General features: G+C 39.4%; 2 protein-coding genes and 2 pseudogenes across 5 annotated transcripts; all 4 read left to right on the plus strand.

The window, feature by feature from the left end:
* The first annotated feature begins 1,782 nt into the window (after positions 1-1,782).
* Positions 1,783-7,297, plus strand: LOC109100569 (zinc finger protein 501-like). Of its 3 annotated transcripts, none has more exons than XM_042736539.1 (2): positions 1,783-1,974; positions 3,836-7,297. In XM_042736539.1, exon 2 carries the CDS (start codon positions 3,976-3,978, stop codon positions 5,548-5,550), a length of 1,575 nt encoding a protein of 524 aa, XP_042592473.1. In that variant the 5' UTR covers positions 1,783-1,974; positions 3,836-3,975; the 3' UTR covers positions 5,551-7,297. The 3 variants fall into 3 exon arrangements, with proteins under 3 accessions (XP_042592473.1, XP_042592472.1, XP_042592474.1); XM_042736538.1 differs by having other exon boundaries at positions 1,785-1,974; positions 3,832-7,297; XM_042736540.1 differs by lacking the exon at positions 1,783-1,974 and adding an exon at positions 2,025-2,828 and having other exon boundaries at positions 3,832-7,297.
* LOC109086387 lies at positions 6,507-9,596 on the plus strand (annotated as a pseudogene).
* On the plus strand, positions 8,998-10,781 carry LOC109086386 (annotated as a pseudogene). The gene has a single exon (XR_006156245.1). The product of XR_006156245.1 is annotated as a toll-like receptor 4 (transcript).
* Positions 10,782-15,351: 4,570 nt separating this feature from the next.
* On the plus strand, positions 15,352-18,902 carry LOC109063433 (zinc finger MYM-type protein 1-like). Its single transcript, XM_042736541.1, has 2 exons — positions 15,352-17,862; positions 17,947-18,902. Exons 1-2 carry the CDS (start codon positions 16,056-16,058, stop codon positions 18,357-18,359), a joined length of 2,220 nt encoding a protein of 739 aa, XP_042592475.1. The 5' UTR covers positions 15,352-16,055; the 3' UTR covers positions 18,360-18,902.
* Positions 18,903-20,451: the final 1,549 nt, after the last annotated feature.

The raw sequence follows: 20,451 nt of genomic DNA on the forward strand, positions 1-20,451 counted from the left end.
AATAACATTCCTCAACTGCTTAATGTGTTTTCTAAATCAAGCGATGTTTAAGAATATATATTTAATCATACTATAATGTAACTCATACCACTCAAGACATACTGCAGTGTGTAATCTAAATATGATAATTTCTAATAAACTAATCTGAGCCTGAAGCACACATACAGGTTTTTACATCTAGTTCCTCACATTATCTTGACATTATATTTTTCATCTGTACCTCTACGAATGAACAGATTGGCATCCAGTACAGTTGAATGTTTGTAAATACGCTGCATTCATCAAAATGTTGTTTGTGGTCTTTGTTGACTTATTACAACAAAGCTTGCCTTTACAATGGCACTGCCATTGACGGTCATGAAAAATTCACGATCGGCCTGCAGTTAATCCAACATTCACACTGACAAAGGCAAGCAGAGGTAGCCGTTACAAGCCGTTGTAAGATGTGTGAAACACAGACATTATATGGCACTGAAAAGAAATTGGGATGGGACATGGGACATGCACCCATCTATTTTAGATTCACTTCTAAGCCAAACACAGTTGGATTCCAGCACTTTTGAGGTGAGAGGCTCTACAGGTTCAGGCAGGAGCTCAGCAGATGGGGTTGCTGAATGACAGGTATTGAATGATGGCTGACTGTGTCATGTTTCATTCAGCCTCACTGGCAGAGAACAAAGGCTAAATCCTTCCTGTGTTCATAAAAGACAGCACAAGCATACTGTAGACTAAAAACCACTGTTATTTATGAGCTCAGTGACATTAAATCTGCATGATGTAGCCAGCACTCTAGATTTCTAAATTGACAAATAATAGCACAAATACACAAGCTTGTTTTAAGGTGTTGTGTTTCTCTTTTAAATAACATACCAACACTGTATTTCTCTTTACCCTTTCCCTCAGAAATGGTCAACAAGCATTGGTTCTTGTGTTTCTCAAACGTTTTAAGGAAAAGGGCGCACCCTAGTGCTCCCTGATCACAGTGGGAACAGTCTGTGTTTCAGGAAGTCAAACTTTGCTCATGCCCACAGCATATCCACTCATCCTTTTAATGTTAGGGTTAATGTTTACTCCTCCCTCACATGATTTCAGCCATGGTGGCAACACATCCTGACAGTTATTTCTAGCATGAAAAGATCACATTAAAAAAAAAAAAGTGGTTTCACATGTTTTTTTTTCTGTAAGATTAGCTATGCATGAAAAAGATTAGAGTTTAAAATGCTGATAGCTCATTTTGAGCAGGCAGGTCAGATCAAGAAGACTGACCTTTATGGCTCACAAAGTCAGTGTTTTGTCAACGTTTTAATTTATTTTGAGTTGCTGAATGTAGGCCACAGTATACTTTTATATGGAAATCATTTAAGTATCAGCCAAAGTTGACTTAGAATAAGGTAAGCAATGCATTGCTATTTTGGTAACGCTTTAAACAGGTTCAATTTATTACTAATGCATTAGATACAAACAAACAATTAGCATTTAATCATAACATCTAGATTCAAGTATTGTTTAGGTCAGTTCATAATTACATTCATGTTAGATTATACAGCTTCAAATTTTTAAAAAAGAAATTAATATTAACCAAGTTTAATAAAAGCCTTAATAGTATTATTCATTGTTAGCCCATGATTTCTCATGCAATAACAAAGCGAATCCTATACTGGAAACTGGTTCAGTCATTTAGTCGGGTCTGAAGGCGAATATGCATTCCTCCAGGACGATAGGGGGCGATCGAGCCCTTTTTTCCCCTCACCGCTTTGTTGTTTTTTTGTGCTCATGCGCTCCAACATAGTTGGCGCCAGATGATCCGCAGCGCCATCCCGCTACGTCCGCACGGAGGAGGGAGAGAGAGAGAGTGACAGAGTGCACACCGCAACCAGGCAGTACAGACGCGACCGAGCGAAGATCTTCAGGCCGCGGACTACGCCTCGACGACCAGCAGCGCATCTCGCAATAGAGCCTTTAAAGGGCAAAGAGGTCGGAAATGTTTACACAAATACGTTAATATATGCCCGTTTATTGTGTATGTGCGTCAGGGTTTTTAGATTACCTCTGCTAGTTAACTTAGCTGGCTAACTAGCGTGCTATAATACGATACATGGTTGTTATTTAATTAACGTTATGTCATCCGTCGTGGCGAATACTGTATCTTGACACAGTTTATGAGCTCGTTGCGATTAGTGGCGCTACCGATTAATTGCGGACGTCACGAAGTTCGGCGGTGTTGTGTAGCAATGGCGGCGGGGGCAGCTAGTGTTCCGCTAGCTGTGCAGCTTAGCAGGAAGACGGGCCATGTTTGTTTCACGCAGCTAAAAATGGGCTAGGAGTGTAGCATGATGAGCGCAGCTTACAACAACGCTATGCTCGTTTCAAATGATTCGGGCAATTTCAGAATGGCGTATAGCCTCCAGAGACGTTGGGAACATGGTATTTTGTTTTTGATTCGACGCCACCAAACAAAAACACGTTATGTAAGAAGGGGGCGCCTTTCCCGGGCTTTCGCGAATAGCGTACATCTGTGATTAGCCATTAACTCGAGCTGTTTGGCTTGTTTATATCCCGATATCTTGACTTTTTTGGAGCTTTGACAGCACAGCTTCCCCGCGAGCGATACAACGAGTCGACTAACATGACCTAGTTTATTTGCATTTGCTCACGTCGTGTGCTGCCTCTGCGTGCTTACAGGAGGGGCGGAAGCTAGGCGCGGCGGCCATCTTACAGCTAGTTAGCTGATCCAACCTCTGGCGCACAAGATGCCCCCCGTTTAACGCCTTGTGTTTTCTCCAAGCTCTCCTATCAGACTCTACATGGCTTGAACGCAACTAAGACGTGTATGTATGACTGAGAAATGATGAGTAAGCGTTACAGTTTAAGGCGGGCTGTCAGCTTACTTACCAATTCAATATTTTGTGATCTAGCTGTAGTGCTAGTTAGCCAGCTAGTTAGCTGATAATGCATGCTCAAGGAAGCTAAATAGCAGCTATTTAGCCAGCTAACCTAGCCAACAGCGACAAACCAGCTGTGTGAAAGGTGTAAAGATGTGTTTAAGTATAATCTAAATTGATGGCATGTTTAAAGGTTTCTTTGTTGATCAGTGTTCATTTGGCATGAGGCATTTGAGTATCTGAGCTGTAGATTCATGTATACCTAGCCTGTCAAGTTAGCCAAATATAAACCGCACATAGGCTAACCTTAGCCGGTTTGTAGCCAAAGATATTTCTGCTAACTAGCTTTTAGGTTGTTTCTAGAGCAGCCTCATATTTTGTTTACAATTTGTAATCAAATGTTCTTGCAAGCTGTGCTGCATATAGCCCAGGTCCCAGTTCTGCTGGTCTATGCAGCCCTTTTATCTACCTAAAAGAATGTTGTTTGTTGTGTTTGTGTAAGCCTTGTAACATGTGTAGGGTTCAAGCTTATGTCAGAATGTATAATTTGCCCATTGTTCATTGACGGGGGTGTCAAACTCAGTTCCTGGAGGGCTGCAGCCCTGCAGAGTTTAGTTCCAACCCTGCTGCAACAAACAAACCACACCATGTAGTTTTCAAATAACCTTCAAGGACTTTATTAGCTGGATCTGGTGCATTTAATTAGGGTTGAATCTAAACTCTGAGACACTGAGTTTGACACCCCTGATTTATTTAAAGCTGTTTATTTGTCACATGAAATAGCAGAACTTCACTTAATGTAATGGTTTTATTTAATTTATAAAAAAAAGTAGTTAGACCTTTACTTAAATTTTTTCTCAAGCAGTGAAGTCTGTCGTTAGATGTTTTGAGCTGAAATATTTCATTGTGATTATGCAGTTGAGTTTAAATAATTGCTGTCTTCCGACAGGCAGGACTGATCCTGACTCGAGAACTGACTGAGCCTGCAACGGGCGACCTTTCACGTTTCTTTGCGGGAAAGCGGGGCTCGTAGAGCAACGCTAAGTTTCACTTAACCGGGAAGACGGAAGTCGTCAGGCTGGAGTGCGTCCTGATGGCTGAGTCAGAGACTGACTGTGACACACCAGGTCTCGATACGTTGGGATCTGAGTGTGTCATCGCCCATACACAAGTCGGTGACTTGCATTATGGAGCGGAGACTGAGATTATGACTCAAGAGGACAAAAGACTTGACCTAGAGGCTATTCACGGTGATTTAGGGGCAGTGACATGCGTGGATGTGGTAACGGAGACAGACCATGACTATATTAAATCTGAAATACACCACGATCATCATCATTACTTCAGCAGCGCAGAAATCAAAGGCAATGAGCATTTGCTCGGTGAAGTGCTGTTAAAGACTGAGATAGGTGGTGGAGAACACATTGTAAAGGTGGAGTCTGACCATGGAGGGGAGCTTACAGTGGAGTCAGAGAATGGCGTTATCATCCACGAAGCCCATGGCCTGCAATGCAGTGAGTGTGGGGAGATTTTTGGCTGTATGTCTGATCTGCACGAACACTTTGAAATCCACAAAGCTACTCATCCCTACATTTGCATCCACTGTGGTGAGAGCTTCGCTGTTGAGGCTAGCCTAAGAAGTCACATGAGGATTCACATGAAAGAGAAAAGTTATACCACTGGACTTGAGATGGTTGGTAAAGGAGTCATTGATGCGTTCAACTTGAAACCCCACCAGATGATGCACTCTCCTGAAAAGCCGCACAGATGTTCAGAGTGTGGCAAAAGCTTCGCTGCTGCCATCACTCTCCGGGAACACATGAAAATGCATTCGGATGACAAACCTTACAAATGCACCCAATGCCGAAAAAGCTTTGTGCGCAGACGCCATCTGAAAAAACACCAAGAGCTGCATGCCCATGACAAGCCGTTTACCTGTCTTCAGTGTGGTAAAGGCTTTACGACGGCTTCCAATCTCAAACAGCACCAGAAGACTCACGCTGGTGAGAAGCCGCACAGATGCACCCAGTGTGGAAAGTGTTTTGCGGCAGCAGCCACGTTAAGAGAGCATCAGAGAATCCACTCGGGGGAGAAGCCCTACAAGTGCACCCAGTGTCGGAAGAGCTTCGTCAGGAAACGCCACCTCAAGAAGCATCAGCTGGTCCATCAGGGTGGAAAGCCCTACCGCTGCTCTCAGTGCGACAAGGGTTTCAACCATTCCTCCTCCTTGTCACGACACCACAAGGTCCACCTGGAGGCCAAGATGTACGCCCAGGCGGATAAGGATTTCCCCTTCGATACTACGCTGAAGAGGGGAATGCACACGGGTGAAAAGCCATACAGCTGCAACCATTGTGAGAAGAGCTTCAATCACTCGTCATCGCTATCCAGGCATCAGAGGACTCATTCTGATGGAAAGTCCTACACCTGTGCTCAGTGTGGGAAGAGGTTCAATCATCCCTCCTCTCTCGCAAGGCACCAACGGGTTCATTTGGAGGATAAGTCAACTTACAGTGCTATTGCAACAGGAAAGGGATTCCCCCACACTACTATCTTGAAACAGAGAATCCTTCAGAGTGAGAAACCATATAGGTGTGCTCAGTGTGGAAAGGGTTTCAATCATTCGTCTTCTCTGTCTAGGCATCACAGAATTCATATTGATCAGTAAGCCTGCTTTCCTCTCCCACAAGTGGTGCGCTACCATTCATCCCATGATTCAGGCCAGCTTGTAATGTTAGAGTTTGGCAAAAGATGCAAGAAAATCCAGAAAGTCGGCTTGGACCTGCTCTGAGGGAACTTAGAAAATCAAGTCCTTTGACTTTTTAAAAGCAAAGAATTTCAATTTGGTATGATTGACACTGAAATCCCCTGTGTAATGTGCACATGACTAGATGCATACACATCATTCTGGAACATGGTGTGTGATTAAAACTGTAGACACAACTTCCATCATCACTGATTTGTGCTTTAAGCTGGAAGTTTATTGAAGCCTGGCACAATCTTGAACTGAGTATTAGGTCAAGTTGGTTTTGAATGGTAGATAATTAAGCAAATAGGTCTAGACACAACTATTCACTCCCCTAGTTTGTATCTTTTACCCATCTCTGTGTCATTAATGGATGGATAAACTGATATCACGTGTAAATATATGTTGATTTCCTTTTATATAGATATATAGGTGAGTAGTGTGCTGTTCTTTTCTGAAAAGAAAAAAAAAAAAGAGCATTTTTGATGTATGGTCCTGTAAGTCTTATCCATCTCTTGTAGGTGAAGTGGGATGGTGCTTTTAGGGGATGACACTAGTTTTGAACAAGCTGTCCAATATAAAGGCTTTATTAATTATCATAAACCCTTTATGATACAAACCAACAGAGTCTGCATCCTAAAACAGCTTATTAACTTGACTAACCCCTGGAAATTCGCTCAAGAGATCAGCACAAAAAGCGAGGGGCACAAAATGTTGTTTTGACATTAAGTCAAGTTGAGAAAAGTAGATCTTGATCATAAAAGATCAAACCAACAAGATCAGATATTTTGTTGGGAGATTCGGTTTTTCAACACAACTGAATTGCACAGCTGATTTTTATATTATGCAGACTTGGTACAGCCTAAGCATTCCCCTAAATGTCTAAAGTGCTTCTCCCTGCAATGACCAACTGCGCATTGAAGATTTTCCCAGTCATTGCTCAAGTCAGACAGCAAAGTATAGCATTTAGTTGTATTCTGGATACATTTTGCAGAGTATCAACATTTAATAATAATAATAGATTGTGTATACTTTAATGCAAATACAAAATATAGCTTGCTTTTTTGAAAATTGATTTGTTCCCCCACCAACCCCTTTAATTCCATGGTTTTTGTTTCTATTTACAGTTCTGTGTATGGAGAAAATCTTTTACAAACGGATGTATTTTTTTAATAAGGTTTGGGTAATTGAAAGGGAAATGAAAGGAATAGTGTTTTTATGGGAGTGAATGTTGTATCAGAACTATTCTCTTTCTTTTCCATTGGATAACAATTGTGCTTTATCACGTAGCATAGGTTTATTCATTGTGTTAGTTAGGTGCCTTATTGCATGCCATGTAGAAATGTATGCTGAGCTGTAATAGAAAAAAAATAAGGTTCTGGCTCCTGCTCCCTTTTTGTTTCTTCACATACTAATCAATGTTTTAATTGGACTTTTTTTTGTTTTGCTTCTCTGTACATGAATGTTTACACTGTTACTTCTCTTTTAATTTACTTGTCTGTCAACAAGCCTCTTTGTAGAACAGAGGTTAAAGATAGTTGCAATGCCATTGATCCATATGTTGATTGCCCTCTATAGTGATCAGTTCTTGTCCTATTTGTCTATTCCCCCATCTTTGAGTGGCTCACATATATGGATAAATAAAGGTTGTTGACTATCAACAAGTTCATACAGTGTTCTTATAGTACCTTTCTGTTTTTGTCAAGGTTTGCTGTGTAGTGTATTTATTAACATTGGAAAGTTTTTTTTATTTATCATGTTGATGAAGACGCATTATTGGTGATTTAATATTTTAAATTTAATCTACAGGATTGTTTTTAAAATCTGAATGTCAGATTATATTAAAAGTGTAATAGCTGAGTTACCCTTGTAGCAAAGTGAACAGGATATTGAAGTTTCTGACTGAAGTGACCTTGTGTTAGATGTGTGTGCAGGGCCATCTGCTGGTAGCTCATGTTTATCATTCTACTGTGGGCCCTTTTTTTTTTTTTTTTTTTTTTTTTTTTTTTTCTTTTTTTTTTATAAAGGATTAAACATTTTGTTTCCAGTAGTTGATTGGAAGATTACATTTGTAGATATTTTTCTAACCATTACAGTGGACTTGCTTTTCACATTAGGGCCAGTAGATTATTTTTCAGTCAAGGTCCTGAGCAGTCAGTTACATGTTGACGATGTTGTTGGTGATTGTGTTATAATGGTTACTGGATATTTAGTAATGTAAATGTCAGTTTCAACAGTTCATGTTAGATTATGAATTACAGAGGTAATTATTTTCTTTATGAAACTTTTTTTTTTGTTCTTTTAAATTGATTTTCAATTATTTTTAAATGTTTCTTTTTTTTTTTTTATTCATTTGGGATGTTTAGGAAATGAATGACTTGTTCATTACTTCTCTATGTATTTTCAGCCAAAATCCCTTATTGTTTAAAACCACAGCATTAGTTCCTCATATTCAGTGACCTCAAACAAGGCTGGCTTATTTTATGGCAGGTTGAGAATATCTTGATTAGAGGAGTCCAGATAAATTTCTTCACTATTGGTTCTTTCATTATATATTTTTTCTATTGGGGCTGGACAATCGTGCACAAAAGTAAGTTTTCTGAATTTAAATGTATTCTTAATTACTGGTAAATACATATTTTTATTTTTATTTTTATTTTAATTGACATGAAATTTTTTCCTTTTAACTGAAGATTAATGACCATCTGCACTACTCATGCATGGGAAGAAACCTCAGCTACATACCATCCAGTATTCCTACCTTGAAACTCTGGATTTCAGTTTTAATGTTTTGAAACACTTGAAGACTGTTTTCCCAGTTTTCTTTTTTTGCGAGCCCTTGATCTGTCAAGGTAAGAAATTTTGTTACCATTTAAATACATTGTATAATGTGTTGCTGCTCTATAAATTATACTAAATGTATGTACTTGCTTTCAGATGCCTAATCAAGCACATTGAAAATGATACTTTCTACAATGTGAAGAATTTGACAACTTTGATTCTCACTGGAAACCCTATTACATATTTTGGACCTGGATGCTTGAATTCTTTACATAATCTACAAAGACTAGTTCTTGTGGATGTTGGTCTCTCATCATTAATGCTTCAAATGAATGACCTAACCAAGCTGCAAGAGCTTAGAGTTGGGGACAAATAACATTGAGTCCATATCTCTCCCTCCATTTATGAGCACCTTCAAAGAGTTCAGTTTACTTGATCTACATGCCAATAATATATCCATCATCAAAACTGATCACACTGCAGTGTTGCGAGAGTTCGGCAGAAACATGACTTTGATTCTCTCTAGGAATCCATTATTATACATTGAACCAGGAGCTTTCAAAGACATTTATCTTAGAGAACTGAACATCTGATCTGCCTTTGTTTCGCTTGCTGCTCAGCAAGCTGGTCTAAAAGCTCTGTACGGTCTTAATGTCAAAAGGCTGAAATTTGGGAAAGCACAAGGACTGTTTCAGATTTCACTTTTCAGATACTGACTTTTTAGATGGTGTGCGCTCTATTTCAGGAGGTATATTATTACATTATGGAGAAGCCTAGTGAGCTAATTTCTGTCTTTCGCTGTATGATTAACACAAGTAAACACAGCTTTCACATCTCCATACTTCAGAAAAACTAGTAATTACACAACAGTTCACCTATTGGGCTGATGCCGTCATAGACATGCCTAAGCTTCAGTATTTGGATTTTAGCTCTAACTGAATTAGATTAAAACAATGCTGCACCTCACTTTTGTTTGCCACCCCTCAAATCAGATATTTGAATTTGAGTAGTAACGCAGAATTTGGCCTTGACTTGGGAGGAATTGAGGGATTTGATTCACTTGAGATTCTAGATTTCCACCAAGCAACTGTTGTACGAGTTGGATACCTTTCAGTTTTGTCTAACTTAAAGTGCTTGAGGTATCTGGATGTTTCTTATTCAAGTATCACCTTTACTAACATATTCAGCTTTTATGGGTTGAAGAACCTTGATGTTTTCAAGATTGCCGGCAATAATTTTCAAAGTTATGTATGAAGATATTTAATAATCTCACTTTTCTAGAGCACCTTGACACTATTGTAGTGTTACATCCAAGCTCACTTCCTCTTCAAATCTTCAGAATCTCAGAGGTAACCATTGAATGACTATAAATTTTGTCTTATCCGGACCAGAAACAATTTCACTTTATGTCGATAAAAACAGCATTACTAGCATCCCACTTCATGTTCTCCAATCATTGCCCACAAACCTTTTGGAGTTTGATTTATCCTCTAACCCCGTTGATTGCTCCTGCTCTCAGACAGATTTTATTTTGTGGATTATCCAAAATCAGAAAGTTTTGAAGAACCCGGACAAAATTTTTTGTAAAACTTTTTCACCAAGCTCAGATTTTAGAGCAAAAGACTTTGACATTCACAGCTGTGTGCACAAGAAAAGACTCACAATTTTTTGTATCTGTATGTGTTTGTTACAGTAGTAGTTCTTTTGTCATTCTTGGTTTATAGGTTCCAGTTTTATCTTCAGTATTGCTGTATTCTACTGAGAGGCTATAGATCACCTGGACAGCAAGAATGTTCCTATGACGCATTTGTGATTTTCTCCAGCTATGATGAAGTCTGGGTCATGAATGAACTGATGGAGAATCTAGAGAACGGTGTTCCACCTATTCAGCTTTGCCTTCATATGAGGGACTTTCAAGCAGGGAAGTCCATTGCCTCCAACATTATCGATGAAGGAATAATGGGCAGTCGTAAAATCATTGTGGTCGTGTCTCAACACTTCATTGATAGTGCCTGGTGTCGCTTTGAGTTTGAGTTAGCTCAGTGTCGCTTTATAATGGAACGCAATGCCAACATCATCATCATCATTCTGGAAGATGTGGAAGAGAGAAAGACTAAGAAAGTGTTTGGACTTCATAAGCATCTGAAAAAGAACACGTACCTAAAGTGGAGCAGAGACCCTTTGAGTAACCAGATTCTTGATACACCTCAGGAAAGCTATTATTGCCACAAACCAATAATATTAATTTAGAAAACATTTCAGTATGGTTTTCCAGTCATGTTACATTTTCATAGCAGCTTTTAGTAACAGTTTTAATATGATCATTGTGTGTATTCTGATTAAATAAAGTGGGGCCTCATTTTTGAATCATGGATTTAAAGTATTATTGCATTTTATTCAACCATTTTTGGCAAAGATGCCATTGTTAGTTGTACAGTAGATACTGCAAACAATGGGCTTTCTACTCTTGAATGCACTACAGAAGTTAACAAATTCCCCTTTAAAAAAAACAACAAAAAAAACTTTTTCTGCAGGAGAAGCACAACAATGGTGTAAACAGGTTTGTCAAATGCGGTTCGTGTTACAGTAAAAGAGATTTGAGCCCCACACTCAGTCATGATTGAATTTGTTAATGGAAAAATACCTAGGTTATTATATGATTTTGTAGCTGAATTTCCTCGATCCTAACTGTTCTTTGTTTGAGTTTTCCGCAGATTTTAAAGGATCTTATCTTACAATGATTGCATCACAGGAAAATTACTTTGCTTAATTATAATTATGGTACATGCAGGAAAAACATTTGATTGGGGTGAATGCACTAAATTTATGTGCCGTTGCCACAAGTTTCCATAGCCCCTCCACCCACCCCTCTACTCCACCCCCCTAGGGGTCAGCCAGCTGTTTTTTTTTCCGGTTTTTGTTTTCCATTTATATATATATATTCCATATATATATATATATATATACACATATATATATATACACATATACATATACAGAATCTGAATTAAAATGTTTTATTTAAGCCTACATTTCAAAATTTTGTGTCATAAAATTATATCGCGCATACAGCTCAACTAACGCGATCGTTATAAAGGTGTTTAAACAACAATACACTTCCACTTGCATGTATTTGACAATTGGAATATCAGATATTTCATGCCATAGCTAACACATTTGTGAATATTCTGAATAAAAAAGGAAAAATGACAAAAGCAGATCATCATTCAATCAGCGTGGTCGTGGTTGTAGTCTCTCCAGTTGACTGTTTTCAATCTATCAAATATCACCCAAATCCTCTTTTTTTCTTCATCTTGTTCCTGGTAACCGTGTTAGGGAGCCTCTAACCTAACCTGTTCCATAATATTGAGTGAAGATATTGCAGGAATATCCTCAAAATCTTGCTTGTTTGGAGTGAGGTCTGGAGTAGGCCGAAGCCTTTGAGCTATCCAGGACTTTCTTGGTTTTACACCCAGGGCCCAGGTGGACGCATAGGGTAAGAAACAACATGCCTTACAGACAATCAAAGGCTAAACCACCAGAGGATGAGTCACTGGTGACCATGAGCCTCTTCACTCAGACGCTTGAGCAGCAAAAAGATTTTTACATAGACATGTTACAACAACAACAGGACAATTTTAAAACTTTTGTGCAGCTCATAATTGATGGCACCAAAAAACGCTTAGATGATGTATTTAACGATGTTCAAGGAATCAAAATCAGCCTGGAATTTACTCAAGACAAAGTTGATAAATTGGCTAAAGCACAAGAAGAAATGAATAAGTTGAAGAAGCTTGAAATGGAAATACTTAAATCAAAGGAGGAGCTGGACAAGATGGCTACAAAGCTGGATTTTATTGAGAACCAGTCACAAAGAAACAACCTTATAGTGGATGGCATTCCTGAGGAAAGAGGAGAGAGTTGGGATGTTTCCGAGAAGAAAATCAAGGACATGATGGTCAGTAAAATGGGTCTAAATGACAACAATATTGAAATTGAATGGGCCCACAGGATTGGCCAGCATCAGGAGGGTGGAAGACCCAAACAGATAATTGTCAAACTCCTGCGATTCAAGGACAAGCAGACCATTTTTTCCTCTGCAAAGAAATTAAAAGGCACACGCATCTACATAAATGGGGACTTCTCTGAGGCTGTAATGAAGAAAAGAAAAGAACTGCTACCCAAGCTGCAAGCTGCCCGGGAAAGAGGAGAAATAGCCACTCTGAAATATGATAAACTGGTTATAAAATCCAAGAGTGGAGGAGGCTAGTTAGAAGTATGTAAACTTTTTTTTTTTTTTTTTTTTTTTTTTTTTTTTTTTTTTTTTTTTGTGTGTTTTTATTTGTAATTTAGATCATGGCTATCGACTTGTGTCATTCAGCTTTTCCAATTAAGGGTATTACAATAGCGCACTTGAATATCTGCAGTTTGAGATCCAAAACTAATGACATATATATGATTTTGCAGTCCAATAGTATTGAAATTTTAGCTTTGTCTGAAACACACTTAGATTCTAGCTTCACGGATGCTGATGTGAAGATAGACGGTTATAGATTATTTAGGAGGGACAGAAATGGACATGGTGGTGGTGTTGCATTCTGTGTTAAGGATAACATCCCAGTTAATGTTCGAAATGACCTCATATGGCAGAATATTGAAGCATTATGGGTACAAGTTCATTTACCACACATAAAGCCTATCTTAGTTGGGTGTGTATGTAGACCTCCCAGTGCCAATACTCAATATTTGGATGACATATGTGAAATGCTTGATGCTGTTTGTGATCAAAACAGAGAGATATTTATTTTGGGTGATTTTAACATTGACTGGTTGTCACCAAACTGTCCAATGTACAAGAAGCTTAAATCTACAGCTACAATATGTGGCCTAAAACAAATCATAACTCAACCCACTAGGGTTGCTACCAGTACATTGGTTTTATCTGCAACATGTATAGATCATATATTTACAAACGCTTTTGAACAATGCTCCAAAGCAGTCTCTGTGCCCACTGGTTGTAGTGACCATAATATCATAGGAGTCACAAGGAAAACTGAATCGCCTAAAGGTGGCTGTAAAATAATTCATAAAAGAACTTATAGATATTTCAACCAAGAGCAGTATGTGGGTGAAATTCAAGGTGTGGACTGGTCAGAAGTGCGTGGAGATCGTGACCCTGACTCAGCCCTTAATAGGTTTATGGATATATTAATTAAAATAGTCGACAAGCATGCTCCTCTCAGAAAAAGAGCTGTGAGAAATAAAAGTGCCCCTTGGTTGGACAAAAATCTTAAAAATGTAATGCTGTCTAGAGACAACGCTAAAATAAAAGCTAATATCTCTTGCGAATTAGCTGATCAAAAACAATACCGAACTCTTAGAAATAAAGTAGTCAAAATGAATAGAAAGAAGAAAAAAGAGTACTTCCAGGAAAAGATTAATGAAGCAAAAAATGATGGTAAAAAACTATGGAACACTTTAAATCAAATAATGGGCAGGAGTAAGCACTCAGCTGCTTTATATGTTGAAAATGATGGAGTGTTCATTACAGATCCAGAGGGAATTGCTAATTATTTCAACAATTACTTTATTAGTAAGGTAGAGAAATTTCGATCTGGTATGTGTCCAAATACCTCAGCATCTTATGATGCAATATTAAGTAAGATAATGAGTGAGAAGAACCATTCTGTCACTTTCTCGTTTAGTCAAGTTGACAGAGGTTCTGTTGGAAAAATTCTTGCAGCTCTTCCTGATGGAAAGGCATCAGGCATGGACCATTTGGACTCCAGGCTTATCAGGGTGGCTGCTGAAGCTCTGTCCTTTCCCATTGCTCATTTGGTCAACTTAAGTTTGCTGCAGGGCATATTTCCAGAGAAATGGAAGGAGGCTAAAATTATACCATTGCCTAAAAATAAAAGAGCCACATTTACAGGACAGAATAGCCGACCTATCAGTCTATTACCTTTACTCAGCAAAGTCATGGAAAAGATCGCTTTTGAACAAGTTTATAAATATATTTTTTTTCTAATAGGCTGATCACTAAGTACCAGCATGCATATCGAGAGGGTCACTCCACATGTACTGTTTTAACTCATATGACCGACAACTGGTTAGAAGAAATCGATGCAAACAGATTAGTAGGAGCAGTGATGTTGGACTTCAGTGCACCGTTTGACTTGATAGATCATAAAATACTGCTTCAAAAATTAGAATGCTATGGGTTTACACCTTTGTCTCTGTCATGGATGGGGAGTTACCTATCCAATAGGAAGCAGCGGGTGTTCTTTAATGGTCAATATTCATCTATTAAGACAATACATTGTGGTGTGCCCCAGGGTAGCTGCCTTGGGCCTTTGCTATATTCGATCTTTACAAATGATTTACCTTTTATTGTGAAACATTCAACTGTTGTCATGTATGCAGATGATTCCACACTGTACTGTTCTGCAAAAACTCCTCATGATGTTTCAAATCTATTAAATCATGACTTGCAGAATATAGGCAAGTGGGTAAAAGATAACAAATTAGCTTTAAATGTAGACAAATCAACATCTATGATATTCTGGAAAAGATCAAAACTAATCACCGAGCCTTCTCTGAACTTGTCAGTCAATGGGCTGCAGCTAAGACAAGTGATGCAAGCCAAGTTATTGGGCGTCACCTTGGATTCTTACTTGTCTTGGTCAGCTCATATTGATGGAATGATAGTTAAAATGGGGAATGGTATTGCAATGTCCAGAAAATGTATGTCATATATTCCTATGTCCATTGCTAAACAGGTTGTCCAGTCTCTTGTTCTGTGCCATTTAGAAAACTGTCCAATTGTATGGTCGTCTGCATCACAAAAAGACCTACGTAAGCTTCAAGTGGCACAAAATAGGGCAGCTAGTAGTGTAATAAATTTATATTTTAAGAATTATTTGGGAATGATGAATATACACGCCTTTCTTGGCTTACAGTTGATGATAAAATCAAACTACGATTAACTTTAATATTGTGGAATGCAGTATTTATGAAACAGCCACAGTTTCTTTCTGAGCAGCTTGTTTTTGTAGGAAGTGGACACCTATATGCCACCAGACAGGCACTAGGTGGTGACATAAAACTTCCGCTTCCCATGACAAATTTTCTGAAACGCACATCATTTTACAGAGCAATATCTATTTGGAATCGACTTTCTGTCTCATCACGCAGAGTTCAGAACAAATATAAATTTAAGAGGACAGTAACCCAGGAACTGCTGCAAATGACCTCGTGAAAGCTGGAAATTGTCATGTTCTTTTAATTGATAATATTTTGAATGTAATTGTAATGTTTGAATTTTCTTGATTGTAATTTGTGTTTGTTTTGTGTAATTTTATGTTGTGACGATTTTTAAAGAGGACCCCAGGAAGACTAGCTGCCATTAAATGGGCCGCTAATGGGGATCCTAATAAAACAATAAAAACAATAATCATTCATTCAGCGCTGTTGCTGCTGCGGTGTGTCACGTGACAAGCAATGACGCGTCACCATGGAAACCATAAAATAACGGTTGCCTTGAAAAATGTAAATTTACGTGTGAAAGGGTTAGCCTATATGTTGTATGCGCAGCCGCAGCGGAGACATAATTTAAGAGCGCGAGTCCCGCAAGAATATGACACAAAATGACACAAAAAAGGATTTCAAATTTCTTTTCTAAAGCTCCCACAGCAAAGCGAATAAGAGAAGGGGGGGCAACATCACTGGATTTCACATCCGATTCATCGTTATGTGCAGCACCACCGGCAGAAAGCCGCCGGGATGAGCAGCGACAGCTGACCCAAGTGAGTGAACCCACCACCGCCACCCTCACTATGAGCCACCCTCATCCCTCGTCGCCACACGCTGATAGTCAAAAAGCAGATGCAGGTGCACAGTCCTTCAGGCCTCCGCTTGATTATAATTTTCCAGTCAAAAAAAAAAGTGGGGAGAGCTTTGCACGCAGCTGTAGGGCATCCTGGTTCCGAGAGTGGAAGTGGCTGGAATATATTTCGGACAGTGATGGCATCGTGTGTGGGGTGTGCAGATCGGCTGTCAAAAGTAAACTGCTGTGCCCAACCACCGACAGTTTGTTTTTAAAAGATAAGGGATTTTCAAATTGGAAAAAGGCAACAGAGAAAATCAGAGACCATGAGAAATCTAAAACTCATTTAGATGCAACCCAAAGATTGGCAGGGTTGAAAAACACTCCAATAAATGCACTACTCTCTGACGCCAAGGCAAAGGAGCAGAGAACAGCGCGGAAAATCCTCGAACTTATTTTCAGCTGCGTAAGATTCTTGGGGCGCCAGGGGCTTCCACTGAGAGGGGATGCCAATCGGGATGGAGTCTTATGGCAGCTAATGCAGGAGCGAGTGCGCGATGATCCTGACCTTGATAAGTGGCTGAAAAGGAGAGACAACTGGATGTCAAACAACATCCAAAATGAGATTCTGGAACTATTTGCGCATGACATATTGAGAACAATTGGAGCAACAGCATCAAAAACTGACTTTTTTGGGTTAACTGCGGATGGGACAACAGATATCAGTGGCAAAGAACAATTTTCAATTAGTCTGCAGTTCAGCAATGACCACCTAGAAGTTCAAAATTTCTTTCTTGGCTTTTACAACGCCCCTGACACAACGGCTGAAATCTTATTTCTGTGCATAAAGGATGTCCTGGTGCGCCTCCATTTGCCACTGGAGCGACTGAAGGGCTACTGCTTTGATGGAGCCAGTAACATGTCAGGGAGGTTCAATGGGGTGCAAGCTAAACTGAAGGAAGTATGTCCCGACTCTGTTTTTGTCCACTGCGCAAATCACTCACTGGATCTGGTGCTGCAAGAAGTGGCTCGTGAAGTGTGTCTTGTTGCTGATACGCTAAACTTTGTGCGTGAAGTCACTGTTATAATCAACGATTCAGCAAAGAGAAAAGCGTTGTATCAGTCCCTATTTGGAGATGGAGACGTTGTGAACTTCCTTGGCCTCTGCCCAAATCGGTGGTGCGTCAGAGTTGTGTCAATGTCACGTTTGCTGGCCTGCTACGGAGAGATGATACAGACTTTCAGATCCTTGGAGAGTGACAAAGCTGTGAAAGGGGACACCCGTGCCAAAATTGCAGGATTGCTAACAAAGGCCACAACTATGCGCACAGTGTTTGGTTTGTTTGCCTGCGTAACCCTATTTACCCCATGTGAAGCAGTGGCACGATCACTACAAGGAACCAAAGTAACAGCTCTAGGATCCATGGAAGCTGGCAAACTCCTTTGCAAACAACTGGGCACACTGCGACAGGATGAAACCATCACTGACCTTGTGGCCAAGACCAAGCAATATGCAGAGCGTTACGGCCTGAAGCCGCCACATCCAGTGCGCAGCAGCAAGACACCTGCACGCTTTCGCTATACACAAGAGGAGGAGGCCAATGACCAAGAGTGCAGCGAAGTGGAGGGTAAATGTTTGTAATAAAAAATACACAATTGGTCTTTTCAGTTGTAGTAGGCTAAGGTTATTTATGTTATATTTCTGTATTCAGTGTATCCGAATGTGTGGAAAAGGGAGATGTTTGAGGCGCTGGACCTGGTGCGCTCAGAAGTGGAGAGGCGTTTTGACCAGGTCGGAATCCAAGTTGCTGCAGGGCGAGAGCAGGCGATCATTGAGGCAGCTCAAGGAAAAAAAGTTAATGTGACTTCTCTGAAACTCACCGGTTTTACAAGAGAGCGACTGAGTCATGAGTTGGACATACTGCGGGATATCTGTACAGGGCGTGAAGTTAACACAATTCGGGATGTTGTGTCCATTCTCCAAACCATGCAACCACAAACAAACCCGTTCCATGCTGTCAGAGGTGGAAAAGCTCATCAAACTATGCCTGTGCCTGCCCTTATCTGTCGCTGCATCAGAGCACTCCTTCTCGACTTTGCGCAGGTTGAAAACCTGGCTGCGTAACACAATGTCACAGGAGAGACTAATGCACTTGGCCATTATGAATGCCCACAGTGATCTCCTGGATGAAATCGATGTCTAAAAAAATGTATAAGTCGAACAACTGAAAGAAGATCCACCTTTGGAAATGCATGAATTCATTTTGTTGGTTTAATGCACTTTTTGAGTAGCGTATGTGTCTACTAGCATGTTCATAGCTACGCATGAAACGCAGCCCAGGTATGATGCTTCATGCGTAATGGAGATTCCAAAGCGCTCTTCTTTGGTTAGAACCATGGAGAGCGATCGCGGATAGGTCTGTCCTATGCACCAAAACTTTTAACAATGCAACAAAATACTTAAAGAGCATCAAGATATTAAAATCTATATTATGTATACGCACAGAAAATATAACAGTAGGCTATATTAGTCAATATTTTTTATTAGGTTAAGCAGTGATTGGATAACGTTTTTTTTTTTATTTAACATTTTTAATTTAAGGCCCACCCACAATTGGTCTGGCCCATCCAAAACTGGAATCCTGGCGCCGTGCCTGGGCTACACTGAGCTGTGCGTAATGCCCTCAGACATGAAGTGGGAACGAGACAGAGGCTGTCCTGTACTGTCTGAAATGGTTAACTCTGTGGCGATGCATGTGCAAAACAGATTTAACTAATCATAAAGTCAATCAGGATACATAACACAGCCTACTATAGGCCTACACTAACACCCCCCCCCCAAGAATCCCGCCCCCCCTCTCACAATATAGTTCCCACATCCCTGCATGTTTCTGTGCAAAAACCTGCAACTTACTAACCTCAAGCAATGTAAAGTTTAACCAGCCACTTAATGTGTAAACCAGTTTTGAAAGGGAGACACTGCAGGCAAAAACAGTTTTTTCATGCACCTGTCAGATTTGAGATTTTGGACTTTTAAGACTAGTGGAAAGAAAACATACAAAAGACAGTGTTAAGTGTTTATTTTATAGCACTTTTTCTATTTGTGTCGATAAAGGTCATTTTCTCAAAACAAGTTTTTTTCTCCTAGACTGAGCCATAAATCTCCACTTCAGTAGCACTTTAACATAAACTTTACATTTTTATTCCTGTCTGTATTAAGAAGGTTTTTACTGAGGGATTTGTTCATATACAATTTGCTTGATTATATACAACATTTTATTCCTCAAAAAATTGTGAAAATATGTTTTCTGTCTGTTCGAAGAATTTTCTGAATTACTGAGTGACAAAAATGGGAAAAAAGCAAGAATTTCACTGGACTTCATCCAGTGTTTGATTTTTATACTAGAAATGTATGCAATTGATCACATATTTCATTAAATAATGCCTAATACCTGCAGTCTCTCGCCTTAAGATTATTACAAGGCTCTCTTGAATACTTGATTCTGATTGGTCATTTGGGCATATATTTCTGAATAATCTCTGCTCATTTAAGTAAAGAGTCACGCCATGGCATGAGAAATTACAGACCCAACTAAACTGCAACCCATAGTTTAAAGTTTGTGTGTTCATTGAATTTAGAAGTGAATCTGACATTTACATCCTCATCTGTTTAAATGTCGCTATGAGCAAACTGGCAGGTCAGAGCCCACCAAATAGAACCCCATCTCATATTCTGGTACTTCTTAGGCCTAGATCTGTCATATCAGCACACACGGTCTCTCTCGATTTCTTTCGTCATACAAACGCAACTAGAGTAGGCAATTGGTGCCATTTTGCTTTTCACACTGGTAAAATTCAGATGACCATCAGAAGACTTCTGTATTGCAATTGCTTGATGACAGCTATAATTAAAAGAAAATAAATAATTTTAATTTTTGGACAGAAGCTTAAGAGTCTCTAGTTAAAGCAAAGAGAAAAAAACAAACAAACAAGAATCTGGTAAGCAATACACAAAACCTAAATGAGAACTTGTAGAAACTAGCCTACAGGAGAACCTATAAAGGAAGAAAAGTGTATCTTAAATTACAATGACAGCTTGTAAAAGAGTTTGGCAAAATATGCAAGAAAATCCGGTAAGTCATGTGGACCTGTTTTAAGGGAACTTCTTTAAAAAACACATGCACTAATTAGGTCTTTTAACTTTTTGAGAGCAATGA

Source organism: Cyprinus carpio, chromosome B13, assembly GCF_018340385.1.
Source record: "Cyprinus carpio isolate SPL01 chromosome B13, ASM1834038v1, whole genome shotgun sequence".
In the NCBI taxonomy this organism is placed as follows: domain Eukaryota; kingdom Metazoa; phylum Chordata; class Actinopteri; order Cypriniformes; family Cyprinidae; genus Cyprinus; species Cyprinus carpio.